General features: G+C 37.9%; 3 protein-coding genes across 7 annotated transcripts in view; 2 read left to right on the top strand and 1 right to left on the bottom strand.

Moving 5' to 3' along the window:
• Positions 1–2,118, top strand: part of LOC123762953 (ral GTPase-activating protein subunit beta) — a 68,619-nt gene extending 66,501 nt beyond the window's left edge. For all 4 annotated transcript variants that reach the window (XM_069302052.1, XM_045749795.2, XM_045749794.2 and 1 more), the window contains one exon: positions 860–2,118. In XM_069302052.1, coding sequence (XP_069158153.1) covers positions 860–977 — 118 coding nt within the window. In that variant the 3' untranslated portion in view covers positions 978–2,118. The remainder of the gene's footprint in view (positions 1–859) is intronic.
• The window catches only part of LOC123762954 (proton myo-inositol cotransporter), a 23,757-nt gene continuing 2,275 nt past the window's right edge, over positions 9–21,490 (bottom strand). The window contains exons 1-13 of one of the 2 annotated variants that reach the window (XM_045749798.2): positions 21,248–21,401; positions 18,697–18,841; positions 15,929–16,026; positions 15,594–15,722; positions 14,109–14,265; positions 11,245–11,340; positions 10,601–10,706; positions 10,358–10,461; positions 8,596–8,865; positions 7,218–7,326; positions 5,893–6,031; positions 5,103–5,255; positions 9–4,068 (exon numbers count right to left, since the gene is read on the bottom strand). In XM_045749798.2, the coding sequence (XP_045605754.1) occupies positions 3,929–4,068; positions 5,103–5,255; positions 5,893–6,031; positions 7,218–7,326; positions 8,596–8,865; positions 10,358–10,461; positions 10,601–10,706; positions 11,245–11,340; positions 14,109–14,265; positions 15,594–15,722; positions 15,929–16,026; positions 18,697–18,841; positions 21,248–21,284 (1,683 nt within the window). In that variant the 5' untranslated portion in view covers positions 21,285–21,401 and the 3' untranslated portion in view covers positions 9–3,928. Of the gene's footprint in view, positions 4,069–5,102; positions 5,256–5,892; positions 6,032–7,217; positions 7,327–8,595; positions 8,866–10,357; positions 10,462–10,600; positions 10,707–11,244; positions 11,341–14,108; positions 14,266–15,593; positions 15,723–15,928; positions 16,027–18,696; positions 18,842–21,247; positions 21,402–21,490 lie in introns of those variants that run through there. The other variant, XM_045749800.2, reaches the window with a different exon arrangement.
• Positions 20,824–21,490, top strand: part of LOC123762955 (uncharacterized) — a 12,842-nt gene continuing 12,175 nt past the window's right edge. Inside the window, exon 1 of the mRNA XM_045749801.2 lies at positions 20,824–21,022. Coding sequence (XP_045605757.2) covers positions 20,858–21,022 — 165 coding nt within the window. The 5' untranslated portion in view covers positions 20,824–20,857. The remainder of the gene's footprint in view (positions 21,023–21,490) is intronic.

Below are 21,490 nucleotides of genomic sequence, written 5' to 3'. Positions count from 1 at the left end.
TTATCATCAAAGATTAAAACTATTTTATTAATAATATATTATATTCATATTAATGATACTTTACAAATATGTGTGTGTACTGATGTTCACCCCAAGTAATTGACAAGATTCTTTTTAAGTAATATTCTGATGATCATGGCATAAACTTTAACAACATAGGAAGACAAAATAATTTTTTTATTTTTTTGTTTCTGGCACACAAAAGGGATGCCTCTTTTTAATGTTAGTGCAGTCCAGGGGTTTATCCTTTTTGCCCAAATATGGATTCAGCTATAAGGCCCATAAATCATGCATTGAATTTAATGAAATCACCTTTTCTTAGTGACTGTTGTAGTTCCCCTACCCACCCTTTCTCGTGGAAATCTAGAACATTTTAGGAACAGCACATGAGTAAGGCAAGTTGAACCCTTGGATGACCTGGGCTGCCATTTGGTGATCCACTTTGATATTAGTGTTTGGTTTGTTGACATTTGGGAAATTACATTTACCTTTGTTTCTACTTTGTTTTTAATCAAGATACATGCAGTAATTTGTTTTCCTTTGCTTGTACTTTCTGGCCAGTTTTACTCGCTTCTGTTGATCTCGGATCAACATTCCTCTCTCCTCTATAAGCACACCAAATTCTGGTTTTGTGGCAATCTGTGGTACCAGAGCCACTGTACCAATGAGTGCACCAAGAAAAGTGTTTCATTACATTGTGCTTGATTTTTATTATTTTTAGTAATCTGTGTAAGCAACACTGAATTATTCACATATGTGCTGTATATGTTTCAATTAAATTTTAATTTAATTCAATAATCAATTCAACTTGTGATTAAAGGGAATTTAACTAAAATGTATTTAATTTTTTCTCCATCAGCTACCAACCTCCTCATGTTCGGCGTAAGTTGCGTATTCAGGAGATGGTGCAGAAATACAGATATGAGATGAATGAGCCAGAGTTCTACACCCACCTGTTTACCAGTCCTTTATGTTAGATATATCACTTATTTAATTGGACTCATCGTGGTTGGACGTATTTATCAGAGAACAGTATTTATTATTTCTGTAGAGCAGTTGTGAACTTTAAAGTGCTCTATATATATATTGTAATTACATAAGAACATCCCTGTTTAGTAATGTAGATTATTTGTAATTCTTCAGGTATAAAATTTACGCATGGAGATTTATATTTTACAAACTGGGATATATGTGCATAATTAATTTCATGTATCTATGGTAATTAGTAATTATAAATGTATATTTATACTGTACAGTAATTCATGTTATGTAATATAAGTAAATCAGAATACACATCCTGATAATGCTTAGCATCAGAAGCTATCAAATATACAAAAATATGTATAAAACATAGTGAAGTGTATTTACATGTTGCTAGTAAAATGGTAATACCAAAGAATAACTGACTTCAGCTAATTAGCCTTTTGTTGAAAGTCCATGTAGAAGTGTCTATGCATAGAAAATCTATGCATTCTGTTTTTCTCTGGAAACAGAAATACTCTTGGTTCTCCGTATATTAACTATCGATTGTTATATATTGTGCCTTGCCTTATATCACCTTATTACAATTACACAAAATACTGCAGAAACATTATGTGCTGAAACCTTCGTGGCAGTGTATCCAGTAACCACAAATTTGTACTCCATATATTTCTATTTAAAAATATTTAAACTATGAGAGTTATAACTTAAATGATAAACACATGTTTATCTTTTAATATAATGTACAATGTAATATACAAGAGCAGAATGCCATTATGTATCTGCTATGTACAATATTTGTTATGTACACCTAAAAGATAAGTGTACTACAGTACATATACACCTTGTTTTTGGCTGGCAAAGCTTAGAAGTGTTACTGGCCTTTACTGAAATAGTGGCAGGTAGTAATACTTGGACAATTACATACATTCCCCAAAGGCTGCCCCCCAGTGAGTGATATGTGATGGTAACAAGTGACATTAGTGCACTTTTGGCTGGCTGTGTTAGTCAATCATTCCATGTAAGTTAGGGTACAGTTTAACATAATATACTTAATACTGTAGTTTAGAATATTACATAGACTTTATAAGCTATTATAATTTTTTTTAAGAAACGCTAATAAATGAGAAATTGTTACAGTTCGTTACTTTTACAAATTAATTGTGATCCTGATAAAAAATTTAAATTATTTATGTTGTCTTTATAATATGAAATAAAAAGTGAGATTTATTTCAATTATGGTTCTATATGGTTAGAAATGCCATACATAAAAGCAGCATTTGTTTTACCATCTTGCATATGGTAATAACTAGTTACTTGGTTGTCTTTATTTCCTTTGGGAATGACAGTCCTTACACAAATATCATCAACCTAGTTTCATAACTGTCATGAAATCTGACAGATTTATCTTGGCAACTTCCTTGTGAAAAAAAGGTGTTGAATGACATGCTTCTTTCTGAGCAGCATTTTGGTTGCTTCCCTAGCCAGGGCCATGTTACCCATGTCACTGTTACTCTGCCAGGCTCTAGTTAACATTGAACCCTACCAGAACAAGTAAGATTAAATGGTGGTGTCCCGAGACGTGGAGAGTCCTCGTCAATCCACCTCATGAGAGAAATTGCTCAATTTAACATTGTTTTGAGCATCATGGTGACTGGTTTGTAGGAAGGAGGATTGAGGTATGCTCACCATTGTCTATGCCCAACCACTTGGACTGGACAGTAGAGCGACGGTCTCGTTTCATGCAGGTCGGCATTCAATCCCCGACTCTCCAAGTGGTTGGGCACCATTCCTTCCCCCCGTTCCATCCCAAAGGGTCCGTCTAATTACCCAAAGCTACCCAAACTTACTCAATGCTATACAAAGCTTCCTAGCATTACATTAGTAATGAATAAATGATATATTTATTCATTATAATGTTTGTGCTGAATGAAAAACATATTTTTACTCTGAAAAAGTATCACTTTATGACGAAAATATGAAGCTGGCGACGCCAAAGCAAGTGGACGGTCCAAGCGACAATGTTTGCTGGCATGTGAGCCTCCTGTACCAACCTAACCTATCCAAACATAACTTAATACAACCTCTAGGCAACAATATACAGCATCTTGAATAATTTGTTCATCTTGGATAAGTCACTCCACAACATTGTCGCTTCGATCATCGACTTCCTATGGCCTCTCATGCCACTTAGTTTCGTCTAATTTCATTAATATAAATTTATATTATTTCAGAGTAAAAATGTTTTTTCATGTTCTACATTCAACACCAACAATGTAATGAGTAAATATATCATATTTCTTCATTACTTATGTAATGCTAGGAAGCTTTGGGTAGCTTTGGACAATTAGAACAACCAATCCCAAAATCTTTTCCTGACCCGTTCCAAGTGTTATATACAGTAGTCGTAATGGCTCTGTGCTTTCCCCTGATAATTATCTCCCTATCCTCACCATTGTCTTCCTGCCCCTGGACTGAGACAAGACAATCTTAAAAAGTTAGTTTAAGATGGGGCACAAAGTCAACCAGAGCCTGGTGTGCTACCTTTAACCTGGGAGTGTTGTATAGCTGATTAACCTGGATAACCCAAAGCAGTGAGAAGAGCAACTGAGTAGGCAATGCTCAGAAAAGTTAGTTTTGAGATATATCTAATACCTATATCATATATTTGTTGTTTTATATCAGTGAGGATGAAATCTAAGTTATGAGGTCTTAATTAAAAACTTTTGTATCTGCTTTTCCTGAAAGCTGAATGTACCCAGGATTACATTTTGAATATTATCATATTCAATGAACTATATGAACTATTAAGAACTGGAATGGTAAAATATCACAATATATTTTGAGATCTTGACTCATCTCTGCATTAATAGAAAAGTCTGAGCATTGTAACTTACAACATCTAAAATGAAGAAATGTGCCTCAGATTACCTGTTGTCTCTAAATGTCACCACCTTGATATATGAAATACTGAGCCAGAAAACAGTTTCTCCATATTTTCCAATGGAATACCACGAGTCTCGGGCAACAGGAGGAACAAAATTACAAAACCAAGTCCGGCCAAGCCCATGTATAGGTAGAATGCACCTGAAAAGAAAAGACAGTATAAGTGTGGATGGACAACAAATCTCCCCACTTTATGGGTTGTAGTTTCTGGATGCTTATGGTAAGTAGGAAACCGGCCAACACTGAAGTTTTACCTTGCTGTAAGAAAGAAGGCATCCTTTCTTCCACCAATGGTTATTCTTGGGTAAGTCTCACACAGCAGCAGCACTGCTTGGAAGGAGGTCAGCTGCATTATCCTTACCTCCACAGGGTTTCCCTATCTCCATGTTTATTTTTTTAAATATTTTATGCAAATTTACCCAAGGGGCTACCATCTCTAGTGGCCTCAACAAGATCAGGAACTGTTGGTCTTTATGAGATTACTATAAAAGAAATGCAACAGGGCTAATGTTGGTCCTGAGACGATCAACCTTTCCTGATAAAAGAGTTAACTTAGTTCTGGAATGAATTTTGCTGCTCTCTGCACTAAACCTTTTCAATGCAGTTATGTCCCTTTGAAGGTGAGGTCTCCTTGCTTGGATATAGTAGTATAGAGGGACAATAAGAATTTGTATAGTTGATTAGCCACTTTTGTTTCTTTGCAATCAAATTTTTTTTTTTTTACTGTAGTTCCTACTTGCTAAGCAGCTTTCATGCAATAATTGGCAAATCATTACTCTGGGTTCCTTTTTTATATAATTGCTGCAGGGTCCTTTTATTGTGGTAATTAGGGTGTATGTTGTTTTGCTTTATATGTAAAAGTGGTTGCATTCTGTAAACTGAAGAGTATTTGCTATACTGATGCTACAAAGGTACTGAATCTTTACAAAATTCAGCCAAAGATGACCTCTAGAAGGTTTATTTATATTTACTAAATCCCATTTCAAGTTCTACTTAACATCCCTGGAGCCACCAAGAATATATGCTTTGCTAACTGCTAATTTGCCCACCTGATCACTTCTCCAGACTGCAACACACTAAAAACACATCGTTGAAGTAACATTGTGATGAGAGGACTTATTGCTCAGAAGTTTCTAATAATACATCTGTAAAAAAATATGTACTACCACACATACCTTGTTTAAGCAATACTTCTGTGAGGGTGAGGAATGTGAGCGACACAAGTAGATTGGAGGCCCAGTTGACAGCAGTGGTGATGCTGGTACACGATGATCGAGCCCATCCTGGGTAAATCTCACTATTGATGGTCCATGGCATCGGTCCCATACCTGCTTGTGCAATCATGTACAACGCGTAATAATTAATTTTGAAAGACCATTATAAAAATAAATTGATATTTACATATTCATTAGTTAAGGAATAAGGATAAAGATAAAAAATTTCAAATAGCACTCATCCTAGTGCTCAATTGCATAATAGAGTTAAAGGATAGGGTCAGACTAAGAAATAGGGTGCGAGAAAACCACAAGATCATGAGGTAGTGCAGGGAAGAGGACGATAGGATCACAAAGGCTTGGACAAATTACAGAAAATTGGACATGACAGTCAACACTGATGCACTTATATACCATACATAATTGAGAGTATCAGAGTCAGCTGAGCAATACAGAAGCAGTCAAACTTGTTGTATACCCATATACAGAAAAATGGAGCCCAAGGGTGAAAGAGAACAGATAGACACACTAGCATTAATGAGAGAACTATACATAACAAATGTAGTAAGGCCAAACCAGGTACTTACTTACCTGGCCATTTAAGAATGTTTAGTTTTATACTGAGAGCAGCTCATTATTTTACTTGTGCAATAATGCTAAAAAATAATTAATCCCAAAAATTACACCTTGTGGAGAAGGATCATAAAAGTGTAAAACATATTCAGAAGGTTGAACTAGCAACAGAACTCACCCGGAGAGAAGCACAGGAGGTAGAGTGCAAGTCCCATTAGGGAAAGCCAAGCATACTGGAAGGGGCACCAGTCATAGGCGAAGGTCACTGTTCCTGAGTCTAGTAAAGAGGAATTTGCACATAATCCTGATGTACTCATCTGTAAGTAAAATGCAGAAGATGCCAAGTACAGAAATTAAACATTAATGCATCATAGTTCTCATATACTCATCTGTATATAAAAAAATTGGAATACTGTAATAGGATGGGTACAATCCTCAACATTTATATTACAGTACATATAAGACGATCCTACAGGCATACCAATTTTAAAGTACAGTATATAACATAAGAATAAAGAAAACTGTAGAAGCCTTATTGGCCATTACAAGGCAGCTCCTGTTTATATCTACCTTAGCTTATCTATGTCTAGAAAACCAAATGCCAATGCCAAGGTTGGAGGGCCAGGGGCTAGGTTCACAAAGCAGTTACGCAAATACTTACGAACGTGTACATCTTTCCTCAATCTTTGACGGCTTTGGTTACATTTATTAAACAGTTTGTAAGCATGAAAACTTCCCAATCAACTTTTGTAATTGTTATAAACAGCCGAGTTGCACATTCTAGTTAGCTGGCTTTTTACCAGGAACGTCCAAAAAATACAGTATCAACTTTGAATGTGTTTGAGTTTCCTTTTTTAGCAGAAATTTCTGTAACTCAAATTTTTATTCGAGTTGAGAAGTCAAACACTCAAACTAGAATTTATTCGTTGTCATTCAGTCCCTGTAGCAAGTATATTGTCAGTAATATACTTGCTCCATTCTCTCATTAGCTTATGTCCAGATAATGAGACGTGTGTTAATTCTACGTAGTCCACAACCACAAATTCATACCTCTTCCCAAATTACAGTTAACACTTCCTCCCTACCTACTAGAGGATGGCCAAGTGAGGTTGGATCGATAATATAACCTGAATTCCTATTCAGGTTCGAATGTTAAAATGGGTAAAAACTGGAACCTGAATTAATTTGAATTACGTGTACTGTACTTGGAGATTTGGGTTACCAGAATTTAAATTATCGAGTTGTTACAATATACAGTACTCAAGAGCATTTGTTTGAAAACAACATTTTAACAGAAAATTTGTAGTTACTGTATAACCCATAAAATAATTACAAACACTATCCACTTAGCTGAGTGAGGCTCCAAGAGGCCAAAATGTTTACAACTGGACATACAGCAAGACATTCAGCAATTTGTTGGCATAAAATTTGGATATGAAGTGTTAATTAGCAGGATAACATTTTTCCTTTTATAGAACACACTAAGTCCTTGGCCTTACATACCTCATTGTAGGATGCATGATCAGCAGCAACACAGAATGAGCTGGTAATGTTGGAGTTATCACCAACATAGCAGAACCCACAGGCAGACTGGCTAGTGCACACTCCACAACTGTAAATAATTTTTTTATTCAAAACACATTAAACATATATAGTACACAGGAAAGCAAATTTATAATAATGTATTAGTATTTTTGAGGCCCTTATTTTGCTCAATATTCATGACAAGTATAAAGTTGACCAACTGAGATGTGGTTGATGGAGAATTTTGAGACATGGCATTACAGTAAATATATATCATTATAATAATTGTTCCAGTTAAAGCTATCAAATATGATTAGTTATATAGGGATTATTTAAGAAGCATTACTACCAGAGCCGTCTTGTGTTTGGTCCTTGTTTTAGGTTGTCAGGTGAAGGAGCTTTCTACTTTCCTTTGAAAGTGGAGTTTTTTTGTGTGTGTTTTTTTTTATGGCAGTAGTTCTTTTTCCAATCTTCAAAACCTCAAAATCACTTCTCGCTAATAATGAGACTGTTGGATTCCAGAGGAATCCTTTGGTTCTTGACACTTGAATGGATACTCTAGATGGAGGTTCATCATATTCTTTGACTGGTGATGGTCGTTCACCATTACCTTCAGACCACCTGAGAGGCTCGCGTGGATACCTTATTTGTTTATTCGGTGTTCCTTGATCTGTGTTCACAAGCCCAATTGTCTCAGGTGGTTCACAGGTGTGGTTAAATTCAGTCAGCCTGCTGCTTTTCAATGTGTCCATGATGTCTACAAGTATGTGGCATTATCCACTTTCTTGTATGTATTGGATTGAAACTCAAGTTCATGGATCTTGAAGTAAAAATCATGTTTAGGTGGCTCAGTATCCAGTTAATGTTTCCAGTGTGTGTACCGAACATGCATGGCACTAGGTTGCCTTTCCTGGAGCTTATTTCTTTGGGGTTACTGGCATAACCTTCATTTCTCACACTGTAATTCCTTGTTTTCTGTTTGCTATCCATGTTGAGTTAGCTTGTGGAGCCACCGAGGGAAGCCCTCCCAGAAATCCAGCATTGAATGCAATGAAATACAAGTTTGGCTGCTCCATGTTACTGCCCTTAACTCATTTGTATAGTGTTTGGATCATTGCTTGAGCAGTGCATTCATGATTGGGTTAATTGGTCAGTACCCTCAGGTGACTAGGGCTGCTATCTGGTGACACAATCTGAAAACATAGTACTGTACTCAAAGCCTTATTTTCCCTATAAATATCATAATATTATTCTGTGCTGATACAAGAATAAATCCCCCAACATATTGCCTCATAAAATTTGGGGCCATATGTATACTATTATAGATGTTTGTACCAAAAAAAAATAATTAACTTACGTATCAGCTTGGCAGTCTGGAACGGTGCTTGGCACTGAAACATTTGGGCTGTCATTGTAAGCCATCTGAAAACTTAAAGCCAGCAAGAGCAAAGATACCATTGTCCCAAAAAGCGATCCCAAGGTGAGAGGCCGGCGACCCAGTCGTTCAACAAGCCACAGCCCAATGAATGTACCCAAAAAATTCATTGATGATGTGGCTGCAGCTAACCAAATTGCAAGAGATTTATCTGACACACCTGCCATTGTGATGATGGAAGCACTGTAGTACCTGCATAATTGTAAGCAAACTAAGTAAAATGTTTTACTACACAGTACTTGTATATATACAAAAATAAATGCAGAAAATGATTATTACAAAAATATTTTTTAATAACTGCTAACCAAGAGTAGTATGTCAAGGCTGTCATATCTCAAGAGTATAAAAAAGTGGCATAATAAGTAGAGGAGGTAAGATGATGAAAGGGTGCTCTGATTAGTACAAGAAACAATGGTGTTTGGATGAGGAGGTATGGTAATGCTGTGGAGACGGTGTTCTTCTTGTTCTGTAGAGGTATGGTAATGGTGATTTATGGAAGTGTTGAGGTGTGGTACTGGTTGTTGTGATGAAGTAGTATTGTGATGGTTTGGTGATGTGGAGGTGGTAGTGAATATTGTGGTGGAGGTGGTGGTGTTGTAGCGGTGGTGTGGTATTGTGGTGTCATGGGTATTGGGTAGGAAAAAGGGGGTGATGGACTGTGTTTCTGGTGATGTGGATTAGTAATGGCAGCAGTAACAGTGATGTACATTTACAGCAGTGGTGGTGTTAGTGGTCACAATGAAGTGTGATATTTGCTTGTTTACTTGGGATTGGAGGGAGTTCTGCCTCTCTGTTCAGTTTTCGGTTGCAATTTTCTTACCATGAGGGGGTCTATTTTGTTATGCCTACCTTTCTGGGTGCCTAACCCCGGTCAATGGCAGATAAGGAAAACCCCAACCACAGGGGGGGGGGGGGTTCTCCTGGGCCATTACTCCCTGCACTTCTCTGAGGGGGCCAGGTACTGGCTCATGGTCCTCAGAAGGCTCCATAGATTAATGCCCTGGTCAAATGATTCGGATATTAGCCCGATAGCTCCAGGGAGACTCCAGGGCTCACCCAGAAAATGGTGTTTCATTACATTCAATGCTGGTTTTTTCGTGTTATCATTTATTTTATTAAGTCTATTTTCACAGTACAGCTCTCTTTATTATCTTATTATTGCATAGTCCCTCTTTGTTATTTCTTTGGAAATACATTATTTCCATTATTTATTCTTTTTTCATGCTCTTCACTGATTGAAGTATGCCTTTTGTAAGTCATGGGTTGTATAAGGAGAATTTATTGTGCAACCTGATGTTAATGTTTATAGTTTCTATTTAATGATCTGATAGTGTTTGTTAGAACAAATGTAGAGAAGCATTTTGTTGTCCCATCAGAGATCATTCCCATGGTCAGTGGAGATGACATGCTGTATGTAGTACCACAGACCTATGAAAGTGTTGTGTACTTGGCACGGACTGTTTCTTTATTGTGAGTGAAACATTTCTTTATTATTATTTTTACAGTATCATATAGTGATAAACCAGTTCAGCTTGTACTTGGACATATAAACTAAGCTTTGGCTAGAAAAAATGACTCATTAATGAGATGAAAACCATTTGTAATATTCCTATCATAATTTTTTTTAATAAAAGTCATTATAAAATGACTGTGAAACTTAAAAGTGAAGATGTTCAATACTTACATGACAGTGTTGATACCAGAGATCTGCTGGAAGAGCTGAAGAAGACAACCAAGCAATAATGCGCGACGTACAGGACGTGACTTCAGTATCTGTTTTATTCCTCCCTGTATAAATTAGCTACATGAAACTTTGGACCAAGTTGGAACTGAAAAACTGACAAAAGGAAATGCAATGTTATCTAAATAAACTCATAATGGCAAATTAAACACTAATCTCTTCACATTACAATAAGAGGTGACTCACCTCATGAGAGCTGCCAGATACAGCCTCTTTGATTGCATCTAACTCTGTATCAAGGTCTGCACTTTCACATCTTATCTTCCGCAGCACATCACGAGCCTCCCTTATCCTGAAAATGTCAGAAATGTAAGTACTGTATTTTCATATGTATTAAGATTATATCTGATGTTTGCAAGACAGTATTCTGAATTAAATCAAATTAATACTCTTCAGATCATCCAAACAGCATCACAGGATAAAGGTGGAAAGCTGGAACTCTTTTATTCTATCACAATTAGCTCCTCCAAATTATCTGAAGAACATGTGGCCTACTGTTGCCCTTGATCTATTAAAGTTGAAGATACATACATAAACACATACACATATAATAATTTAATAATTCACTGTCAGGGGACATGAAGCAAAAGTGTATTCATACGCATTTGGCTTTTATCGAGGTCCCCCACCCTCAGATGCATTAGGTGAAAGGAAATGTGCCCAACTATTTCTGTCCTGCCCGGGATTCAAACCCGGAATTCTCAATTGTGGGTCGAGAATGAACCCGACTGTCTGACCCGGGACCCACATATATATATATCTATAGATATAGGTATAGTTCTCTCAACAATGTACCTATATCTATAGGTAATTAGTAAGCTGCAACTCACCTGCCCTGAGCAACCAGCCAACGTGGACTTTCAGGTAAGAAAGAAAAACCCACAAGCTGCATCACAGCTGGCAGCCCTGCGAGCCCAAGCATGTACCTGTACATGATGTGATAATATTTGATTAAATTTGAGCCAACATACTAATGAGCCATACAAATTATTTTGCCATAGATCTACAACATTCAATGATCTTGTCATAGACAGGATCCTAGGGCTTATGTAAGATCTTCCTTTCTAAATTCCATTATTCTCTATGAACTGCATACGTGTACTGTATTTTAATCATTGTGTCGGGAGACAGGCAGCCAGTTTATACATACAGTACGTCAAGGCTTATATGAATGCCCCCCCCCCCCAGGGTCGAACTAGTTACCTTCTCCAAGATGCAACCCTCACAACAAGCAGAATAACTCCTGGGTACCTATTTACCGCTAGGTGAACAGGAACAGTAGGCTAGAGGGAAACAAACCCAACCTTTCCTGTCTCGCCCGGGATTTGAACCCGGAATTCTTGACTGCGAGTCGAGAATGAACCTGACTGTACTACCGGGACCCTTCATTTTTAAAATGTTCTTTCTCCCAAATGTTTATTACTTTTAATAGGGAAGTATATTTTCTGATTTTTTTTTTTTGCAAAATGTTAATAGGTTGCTCACAAAGGTGGAGGTTCTACTAACTTTAACAACTATAAATCAATATCTAATCTACATATGATTTAAATACTGTACTGTATATGGAAACTTATCTAAAACCAGCTTGTCTCCTACTTAGCTAAGCATAATATATTAAGCCATTGTTAATGTGACTTTAGGCCCATATAGAGCATTAATGATGTTTTAATAAGCATACTCGACTCGATTTACTCAATTCAATAAAAATGAATAACCATGGTACTTTCTGGGAGGGTTACCCTCGGTGGCTCTCTGAGCTATACACCTGGTTAGCTCCAAATTTAATATACTCCACCAAGTTCTTGTGAGTCACAAGCACCTGCTGGACTCCAGAAGCAGAATCTGGACCCCTCAATAGAGGCAAGGGAGTCTGGATACTATATCAACCAAGGTAGAAAAACTTTGGCAACTCCGACAAATGTACATATTCAATAGCTATTCCCAGCTGCAAGTTAGTTACACTCCACCACCACCAGATAGCAGCCCCTGAAAGGGCCCACCAGAAAAAGGCTGGGTTTCTGGAAGGGCTTTCCTTGGTGGTGGCTCCCAGGGTTATGTCTTCATGGAAAACACAAAAAGGGGTTTACCAAGGGCAGATCGATCACGAACCCATTGATGATGTGACGACTTGTACTGAATTTTGTAACTAGCTCATCAAGATTGTAACTTGCTTAGCTAAATGAATTGTGGGGGTTCAGTCCCTGAGCCCATTATGTGCCTCTATAATCCTTTCCACTACTGCCCACAAGATGGCTATGGGGTGCATAATAAATGAACTAAACTAAAACCAAGGGCAGAGGGAAGTAGTAGTCAGTAACCTTAAAAAAGGGGGATCAGCTACAGGGCACCACCCCTAGAACTTCAAGAACAAGAGGTCATAGATTTAAACTAAGTAAGTAAAGCTGCCGAAGGAAAATACGAAAATTCACTTTCGCAAACAAGAGTGGTAGACGGTTGGAACAAGTTAGGTGAGAAGGTGGTGGAGACCAAAACTGTCAATAATTTCAAAGCATTATATGACAAAGAGTACTGGGAAGACAGGACACCACGAGCATAGCTTTCATCCTGTAACTACACTAATGTAATTAATTATGTAATTACCCAATAGCATGAATGCCCAGTATGGTCTAGGAATATTTGCCAACTATCATGTATAAAGAAAAACACCTTACCAGGAGGGAAAGAGTATCCAGTAGCCCAGAAGGGATGCACCCCCAACTGGAGAAACTAAGATACAGCAACCAAAGTACTCCTTTGGAACCCTGCCATCTCATAGCTAAAAAGATAGGAGATGGTTGCAACTGAAGAAAGTTCCCTCAGGACCAAAACTGCAAAACTCCTGTTTCCAGAGGAGAGCAAGATGCTCCCCAGATGGCTGGGTCCCACATGCTAGCTAGGCATGTGTTAGCTAGCATGCTAGCTAGCACACTAGGGCCAGTGGCTGACTGGACAGCACGCAGGACGCGTGATCCTGTGGTCCCAGGTTCGATTCCCGGCGCTGGCGAGAAACAATGGGCAGAGTTTCTTTCACCCTGATGCATCTGTTACCTAGCAGTAAATAGGTACCTGAGAGTTAGACAGCTGTCTTCTGCTGCTTCCTGGGGTGTGTGTGTGTGGGGAGGGTGGGGAAAAAAAAGTAGTCAGTAACAGTTGAGAGGCAGGCCGAAAGAGCAGAGCTCAACCCCCGCAAGCACAAGTAGGTGAATACAACTAGGTGAATACTAGTTGCTAGTACACTCAGCAACCAGGCAAGGTGTACAGGATGTCAGAAGGTGCTTTCCTCTGCCTTCCCAGAAATGGGGCAATCATCATCATCACCCTTTTTATATTATTTGGATATAAATCTACCATTAAAATAGAACTAGGAATAAACAACAGCCTAAATGAGAGCAGAACAGAAGAAACATTTCTAGGACTAGACACATAGGCAACAAAGTTATTATGGCTACTGCTCAAATACTGATTGTTGACAGTGCTTGTAGATACAGTCTCACTAAAGCAGTCTCCACACTGAGGTCATGATAAGCTCCTGTGGATAGTCAAAATCTGCAGTTTGCCTTTTGTTTAAAAATTTTGCATTCACACCAAACTGTTTCATTTCTTTCACTTTCAATGAGAGGCTTGTTCAAGTAAGACATAAAAGCAGATTCACAATGATAACACTTAGTAGTGCCATTATAGTGAACAAACTTACCTCCATCCTTCAGTAACAGTTGAGAATGCACCACAAATTATGCTTGCAACAGTCTGGCCACCGGTGATGAAAAGAGTGTTAGTGACGGTCATACGTCCACGCAGCTCTACTGGTGATGATTCACTCAAGTACACCGGTACAGACATTGAAGCAAAACCTTATCAACATTATAATGAAAGATGAGTAATACATTGCAAATGAATACTTTGGTGTATATATGAAATAATGAATACATTTCTTGCCACCCACATTAATCCCTCTGAACACTGAAACAGTTACACTGAAATTACATAAACTTTATGAAATGGTCATGATCTGTGGTTTTCGTGACATATTGCTTCAGCTTGAACTAAACTAACTTGATCTCTAATTCTATGTCTGCTTTTTTATACTGAATGTGTGTTAAAGGTGTACAATATTTGCTTTTTAGTTTGGTTTGTCTGTACTTGTGTTTTAGATAAGTATGTTTAGATGAGAAGCCAGAAGTAAAGTAAGTATCAAAAGAAGGCACCAAGCCGAGGAGACTATGTAGCACTTAGAAGCCAGAAGACAAACTGCACAGAGTTCAGCTCCTAAAGACAGGAACCAAAGAGAACCCTCCAGTTGAAATAATGAACCACGGGAAGACAGTCCGAATGGAGTCAGACTGTCGACCCCCCCAAAGGAGGTGGGGGAGGTTGGGGTGAACGAGCTTGCACTAGTTTCATGAATTTTCACTCTTTTTGTTTACATTGTTGGGGGAGTACTTTTAGCAATTTTAAAGCAACGGTCTTCCTTCTAACCAGCAGTGGTCTGTTTTATTTTGCTGACTAACTGGGTGCTTCCCAGGTGGTGGCAGACATGATTAATATTCACAGACAATTTTATCATAGTGCCACTGCTCTCTGTGCCTCTTCAGAGGGGGGGCAAGAGAAGCAGATCCATGGTGCTGGTGCCACTGCTGAAGTCAATACTAGATGAGACTAGTGTTATTCTTCTGATTCTGATCCAAGGATGAATAAATGATAATGGGCAGGTGAGTGGCTTATTTACATGATTTTGGAGGCTCAGTTAATATAAATAAATCCATGGAAGTACTGAGACTGGTAATCTGCAGGTCAACAGGAAGTTCTGCTGTTACACAAAGAAATCACAATAGCGTGATGCATCAAATGAACAACGGACCTTGTGGATTTGTTTAAGTTCTGCTGTGTTGGTTCAACTTAGATACTGTGGTGAAAGTGTGGTGTTTTTTCTGGCTTCTGATCATACTTACTTAACAGTGACTACAGGAAAATAAGGTTTAGCTCTTCATACCCTACCTACTTGCCTTGTTGTACCTGTTCAGTTCTAGTCTAATTTTCCTAACATTCAAATTATTTGTTGAATCTTGCCTTAAATTTGGCAATAGAGGAGGCATCAAAAATTTGTTCTACCAGTGCATTCCACATACTGACCACCTGTACAGAATATATAAAAAATAATAGACTTATCAAAGCTTCTTACCAATGCCAATGCCAACAATAATTCGACCAATCAGAAGCATAATCTTTTCTTGCGCAGCACCCATGACCACTGCACCTACCGCAAACACCAGACTGGCACTCAGAATCACAGGACGGCGACCAAAGTAATCTGCAACACCAATGATGATGATTTAGTCCTTTTTAATATACAGGTATGTATACAGGTCACCTAATATTATCAAAATAACATTTTTCCTGGGCTTTAATATAAACTATTTTTATTTAATAAAACAATAACTTTTAACCACTATGAACTTACATCTGCATACAAAAAATAAGCTCTGTTTCAATTACTGTACAAGATTTTCTTCTCACCTGTAGCAGGCCCAGCAATCAGTGCTGAGAGCCAGGCTGCTGCAATAGTTGCAGAAACAATAACTTCATGCCATATTGTGTTTAACTCAAACTCCTCCCTGTTAATAACAGAACATCTCTTCAATTTTGAATAATGTACTGTACTTTTATTTCTGTTATTCAGTAACCATTCAGAATTATCATCAGTACTCTTCAACTAGAACCATTATTTTCACTTTTGTTGTATCATGTCTTATTTTTATATTTATTTTATTTTATTCATATATACAAGAGTTCCTACATTCTTGTAAAGCCACTAGCACGCATAGCGTTTTGGGCAAGTCCTTAAGCCTAATTTTCCCCGGAATACAACCCTCCAAATTGTTTAACAACCAGGTACTCATTCACTACTGGATGGCAGAAGCTACAGTTCAGGATTGGCGTCTGGTCAATCCTCCCCAGCCAGACGAACCCAGGCCAAAGTGCTCGTGAAGCACCGGGTGAGTACTTTGCGACTGTGCCACATGGACTGTTGGATATCTAATGCTAGTTTCACTCAAGTTCCTTTGTAAATGTGCCTATCTTTCTATGCTTCTGGGAACAACCCCCTAAGAGGATGATATGAACATGCTCAAGACATATCATAACATGATACACATGTGCAAATGCAGCATTTTGAGTTATCACACCTGACTACTCTCTGAAGAAAGAAACCACTGTGTCATAAACAGGATTCACGAATAGGCACATAAGATGACATTCAGCCACTGGCTGAATAGATAGATCAGGATGCAATGGATGGCCAACAGTGTTCTGTGTGTCTCACTGTGCCCTAGTTGTGCCCCACAATACTTTGCTGGTCTGCCTTCCTGCCTGTTGAACTATTCTAATGGTTTCCTCCACTCAGGCCTCCGGGTCCAGTCTTTGCATGCATAGGTAGACAAGCCTTAGTTCACTCTCAGTCCTTTCATGCACTTTTTCATGCTGGTCCAATGATGATAGGGTAGAAGAATGTCTTCAGGCATTTTGAAGTTCTTTGGCCCAGGACGCCTGGGCTTGGTTGGTGGTAGTTTAAGGGGTCACACTACAAGTTTAATTCCTATAAGGGTTCTTTAGACCTCAGAAAGTCAGCCACATTCATATTTACCTTCAGAAGTTGGCCAAGAATGTGGTGTGCATGACTTTATATATGAGAAGTGAAGAAAGGTTTCACCAAGAAAACAATATTCCTCAACAATCTTGGGTAAATACCCAAATTCCTTCTCCAACCTTCATAATGATCACAGTGTCCATGGTAAAGCGGATTATATTTTTCGAGTCCGGACTGGTATTGCTGGTCCTCCAGAATACTTCCTGGTATGTTCCAATTCACCCAGAGTTCAGGGACTTACTGGGGTTCCATGTCAAGAACACATCCTTCCACTTCAGGGCTTTTTTCCTCAACCTATGGGATGCCAGAACTCATTTGCCTCCCTGCCAGTGGCCACATTTGATACAGGCTTCTCACCTACAGCTAATTTAGAAAATTTATTGTTACCACCAACATCAACTATTGTATTGTGTATTGCATACTCATCCTGTGAGCATTAGAACCAAAGGGTTACAAGGGGCCCCAAAGGGCTTAATCTGACCTCAGAAGTGTCATTTATTCTACCAGGATCCTGAGAGACTGCACTCCATGATAAATTTTATTTGCATCGTGTACTTCCTAGGGCTCCTTTAACTGTGTAACTTAAAAAGATTCTTTCACTCATTCATTGCCAGTTCTGGTACCAGTGTGTGCGCTCCCTGCTGACCCTCAGAAATATGGATCCCTACATCTCTTAAGCTCATCATAGAAGCCTGTCATTACAGGTGGACATTTGCCTTTTATCTCCACAATGTAGGTGAATTCCAAATTTACCTCTCACACATAAATTTAGTGAATTAACAGCAGTATTTATCTGAGGGGCCACTATCTTTCTAGTGGCCTTGACAGGACTGAAAGCTAGTAGCTTGTCAAAGGTCCCTACCCATTGTTCCTGAGGATCTTTTCTAACTGAATTTTGAACTGAAGCAATGTCTTGGAATTTACAGGTAAATGGTTCCATGGGTATATGACCTTATGGGCGATAATGTATCTATTTTTCTCTTGTTGAGATTTAATGTTTCCTCTGTATGCATTACATCTGACCTTTCACAAAAATTATCTGGATATATATCCTATAACTTGTTCAGTATTTTAAAGGTCTCAGTGAGATCTGCCCTGTCATGTGTGGTTTACAGTGTTGTTAGTCCTCTGGCCCTCAATCATTCCTGGTATGAGAGTTGACTCAGTTCTGGGTTGATTTTTGAAGTATCTGGCTTTCATGAGAGTCTGAGCAATCGGACTCCATTCAGATAACATGTTGGTGGCCCATTATGATATTTGATATTTAACACATTTGTGTCCACATGGAACCACAAGCTACATGTTTGTGTTGCTTCTTTCCATGACTGATGTGTTTATGTTTACAGCCTTAACTAAAGGTGCCAGGTGACACAGCTATTTAGGAAGCATATCTTTCATCCAGTAATATGGAGCTTCATTGTTCTGTGACTTATTTTCATATGAATATTATCTTTTAATGTTTGTTAAGTATGTCTTCATGTCCACCTGTTGATATTACTAATGTTATTTACTTACCTATTTTTAACACATTTGGCATTATCAAGAGGAAAAAAAATTCACACCAATTTTTTGACTCAACAAATGTCAAATTGGACTTATTTTTAAATATGAGTAACCCAGACATTACACACTCACTTACCTAATGAGGATCATAGCACCTGACACAACACCAGTGTCATAGCCAAAGAGGAAACCACCTAGGGCACTGAAAGCTGCCAACAGATAAATCGCCAATGGGAGATTCGTACTTGCATCTTTGCCCGAGTCTTCACCCATGGCACTCTCTGTATAATAAAAAATAAAAGCTTTAATAAGTAGTAAAGAAAAGTTTAATTAAGAGTTATGAATTTAATAAATTACTTTATTATTACATTTGTTGTGGCATGATTACAGTACAGCATGTACAATGAAGCCCTTTATGGCTAGGAATAAACACAACACACTGTTGATTAATGGCTAAAAAGCACAGCCCAGGCACTGGACATACATTCTATTTTAGCTCATAATAAAACTACAAAAAAGTAGAGGCTCAAACATGATTAAGGTACATATGTGGTGACCTATAAATCAAGCATTAGGAATTGGCTAGAGGTAGAGGACTTTTGGCAAGCCAGCAGCTCCTGTCCTTGTTGAGACCACTAGAAAGATGTTGGCCCTCAGGTAAATTCAGGTAAAAACTTAACATATGATGTACAATACAAAGTGTGGAGGAGCAATCTCAAGAGGTGGGGCTCATGCAGATGTTTGCACTGTGATATGAGGTCAAGCTATACTGTAATACATTGTGGCGCAGTGACAGCCAAGTTTTGACATCAGGAGGAACACAAGAATGATGCCACTCCACATAAATAAAATAAAAATTATTAATTTTTGGTTTCCATTATTAGGGACAGGAAGCTTGTTAACCTTCTCAAGGTCCCCCTAAGCCCACGGCTGACCTTTCTCCAGATACAAACCACAACAGTTGTCTAACTCCCAAATATCTATAATAACAATAGTAATCATTTTTATTCAGGTAAAAGTACATACATACAAAATACAAAATGAGTTACAAACAGAATGTTGGATTTCTAGATAAAGAGCTAGTATATATTACTGTATGCCTAAAGCCACTAATACGCATAGCATTTCAGACAAGAAGTGGCAATCTATTTACTCCTAGGTGAACAGAGATTTCTGGTAAAAGGAAATGTGGCTGTATACTACTGTATTTTATTACATATACAGTATATTATATATAATAGATCTTAGACAAGGTGAAATATGCACTAGCTATTCTATCACTGTACTACCTGTTGTTTTTGTTTAAGATTCAGCTACTCGGAACAAAAAGTTCCAAGTAGCACGAGCTGTGGTGAGCCCGTAGTGGACTTACCTGGCACAGGAGCGGGGCTGTAACTCATCACTGTATTATCATGCAAGAAGGGCCATGTACTTATGGAATAGGGTCTCATAATTAAGGACAGATCTACTTTTGAAATTAATAAAGTTTAAGCTTCAGAACCCCAAATTCCAGAAGGGTCTCAAAAGTGACTTTAGTTATCACTCTGGCCTTCTTAAGAATATCTGGGAAGGTTTAGAGCTCAAGTGATTAGTTGTAAAAAAATACTATGGTAGGGAGCTATGGTTTGCTAAAAATGCTTTGGTTTGGTGGGGAGCTAAAAACCTTGAAGTACAGAATTTTTATAAATTATGGAATGGTATCTCAGAAAGGTTACTTGATTTAGTTTTAGGTGAGAGAATTGTGTCATTAACATCTGACAAGTTTGTTGGAATAGGTGAAGACTCAGGATAGCTGCCAGAGAAGTAGTAAGCTACATTATTTTGGGATTCGGGGATCTCATTTGCATGGGATGTGTCAATGAGTGAGAAGAAATAATATAATATTTATAGTTTAATACATTATTTATACATTTATATTTAATATATTATAAGGTTTACCATAAAAAGCTACAGTATATAAAAACTAAAATAAAATAGTCTACATTCTTTAGCACTAAAGTATTAAATGTAAAAAATTATTATATTTACTAGACTTTCTTAACTATGTTAACATACCTTAAATATATATATTTTGCAAACAAGCCTTAACACTGCTATGGGGTTATATGAAAAAACATTATCATTATTATATCTATGATTCAAACAACAAAAATCATAAAATTGGGCAATTCTTTTAAGCACAAACACATTAAACTAAGACTACCCTGATTAACATCAACAGAAAACGTAAACTCAGTAACACGATCAGAAGCGATCACTCGACGCATTCATCAACATTATCTATTTATTCTTATCATATGAGTTTATACCGAGTCTACTTCTCAAAAAAGGTACCTCAGTCCCAACCTTGGCGACCACAGGAAGGCGTTACCCTACACCACCGCTTGTGCAGTTATCGAGACGAGAAAAATGACCTCTACATAAGCTTAGGAAATGTATATGCTTATCTCTCAGAAAGTTTGGTAATATGTTTATTGTTTGTGATGTGTTTATATGTATGTATTAACAAGCTGTACTGAACGGGGTGAGAATAGCTTGAGCTACCTCATCCCTTTGTGTGTATTTTACCTCAATAAACTTATTTCAATTTCTACATAAGCTCTGCGTATAAAGACTTAAGCACCTCACGGAAACTATACCTTGTAATAGTTGAACTAATTAGTTTTCTCTTGTTCTCGAATACTCACCTATTCCAGAGTCGAGAAGAGGTTCGTACTCCTCCATACTTTAGTACTGTGATGTGTACAGACGGGTTCTTTACACCATAAACATGTCCCTCCCCTCCACACTATAGCTTGGTCGTGTTGACGTTTAATGATGCTTGCTGTCGCATCTTGACGTCAATAATCTTTAGAAAACTTCTGGCTTATGTGGCATAAATAATTGTTTTTATATAAATGGACTTGAATTGCCCGAAACGCTTTGCGTAA

Source organism: Procambarus clarkii, chromosome 47, assembly GCF_040958095.1.
Source record: "Procambarus clarkii isolate CNS0578487 chromosome 47, FALCON_Pclarkii_2.0, whole genome shotgun sequence".
Lineage (NCBI taxonomy): Eukaryota > Metazoa > Arthropoda > Malacostraca > Decapoda > Cambaridae > Procambarus > Procambarus clarkii.
This window is presented reverse-complemented; position numbering and strand designations above follow the sequence as displayed.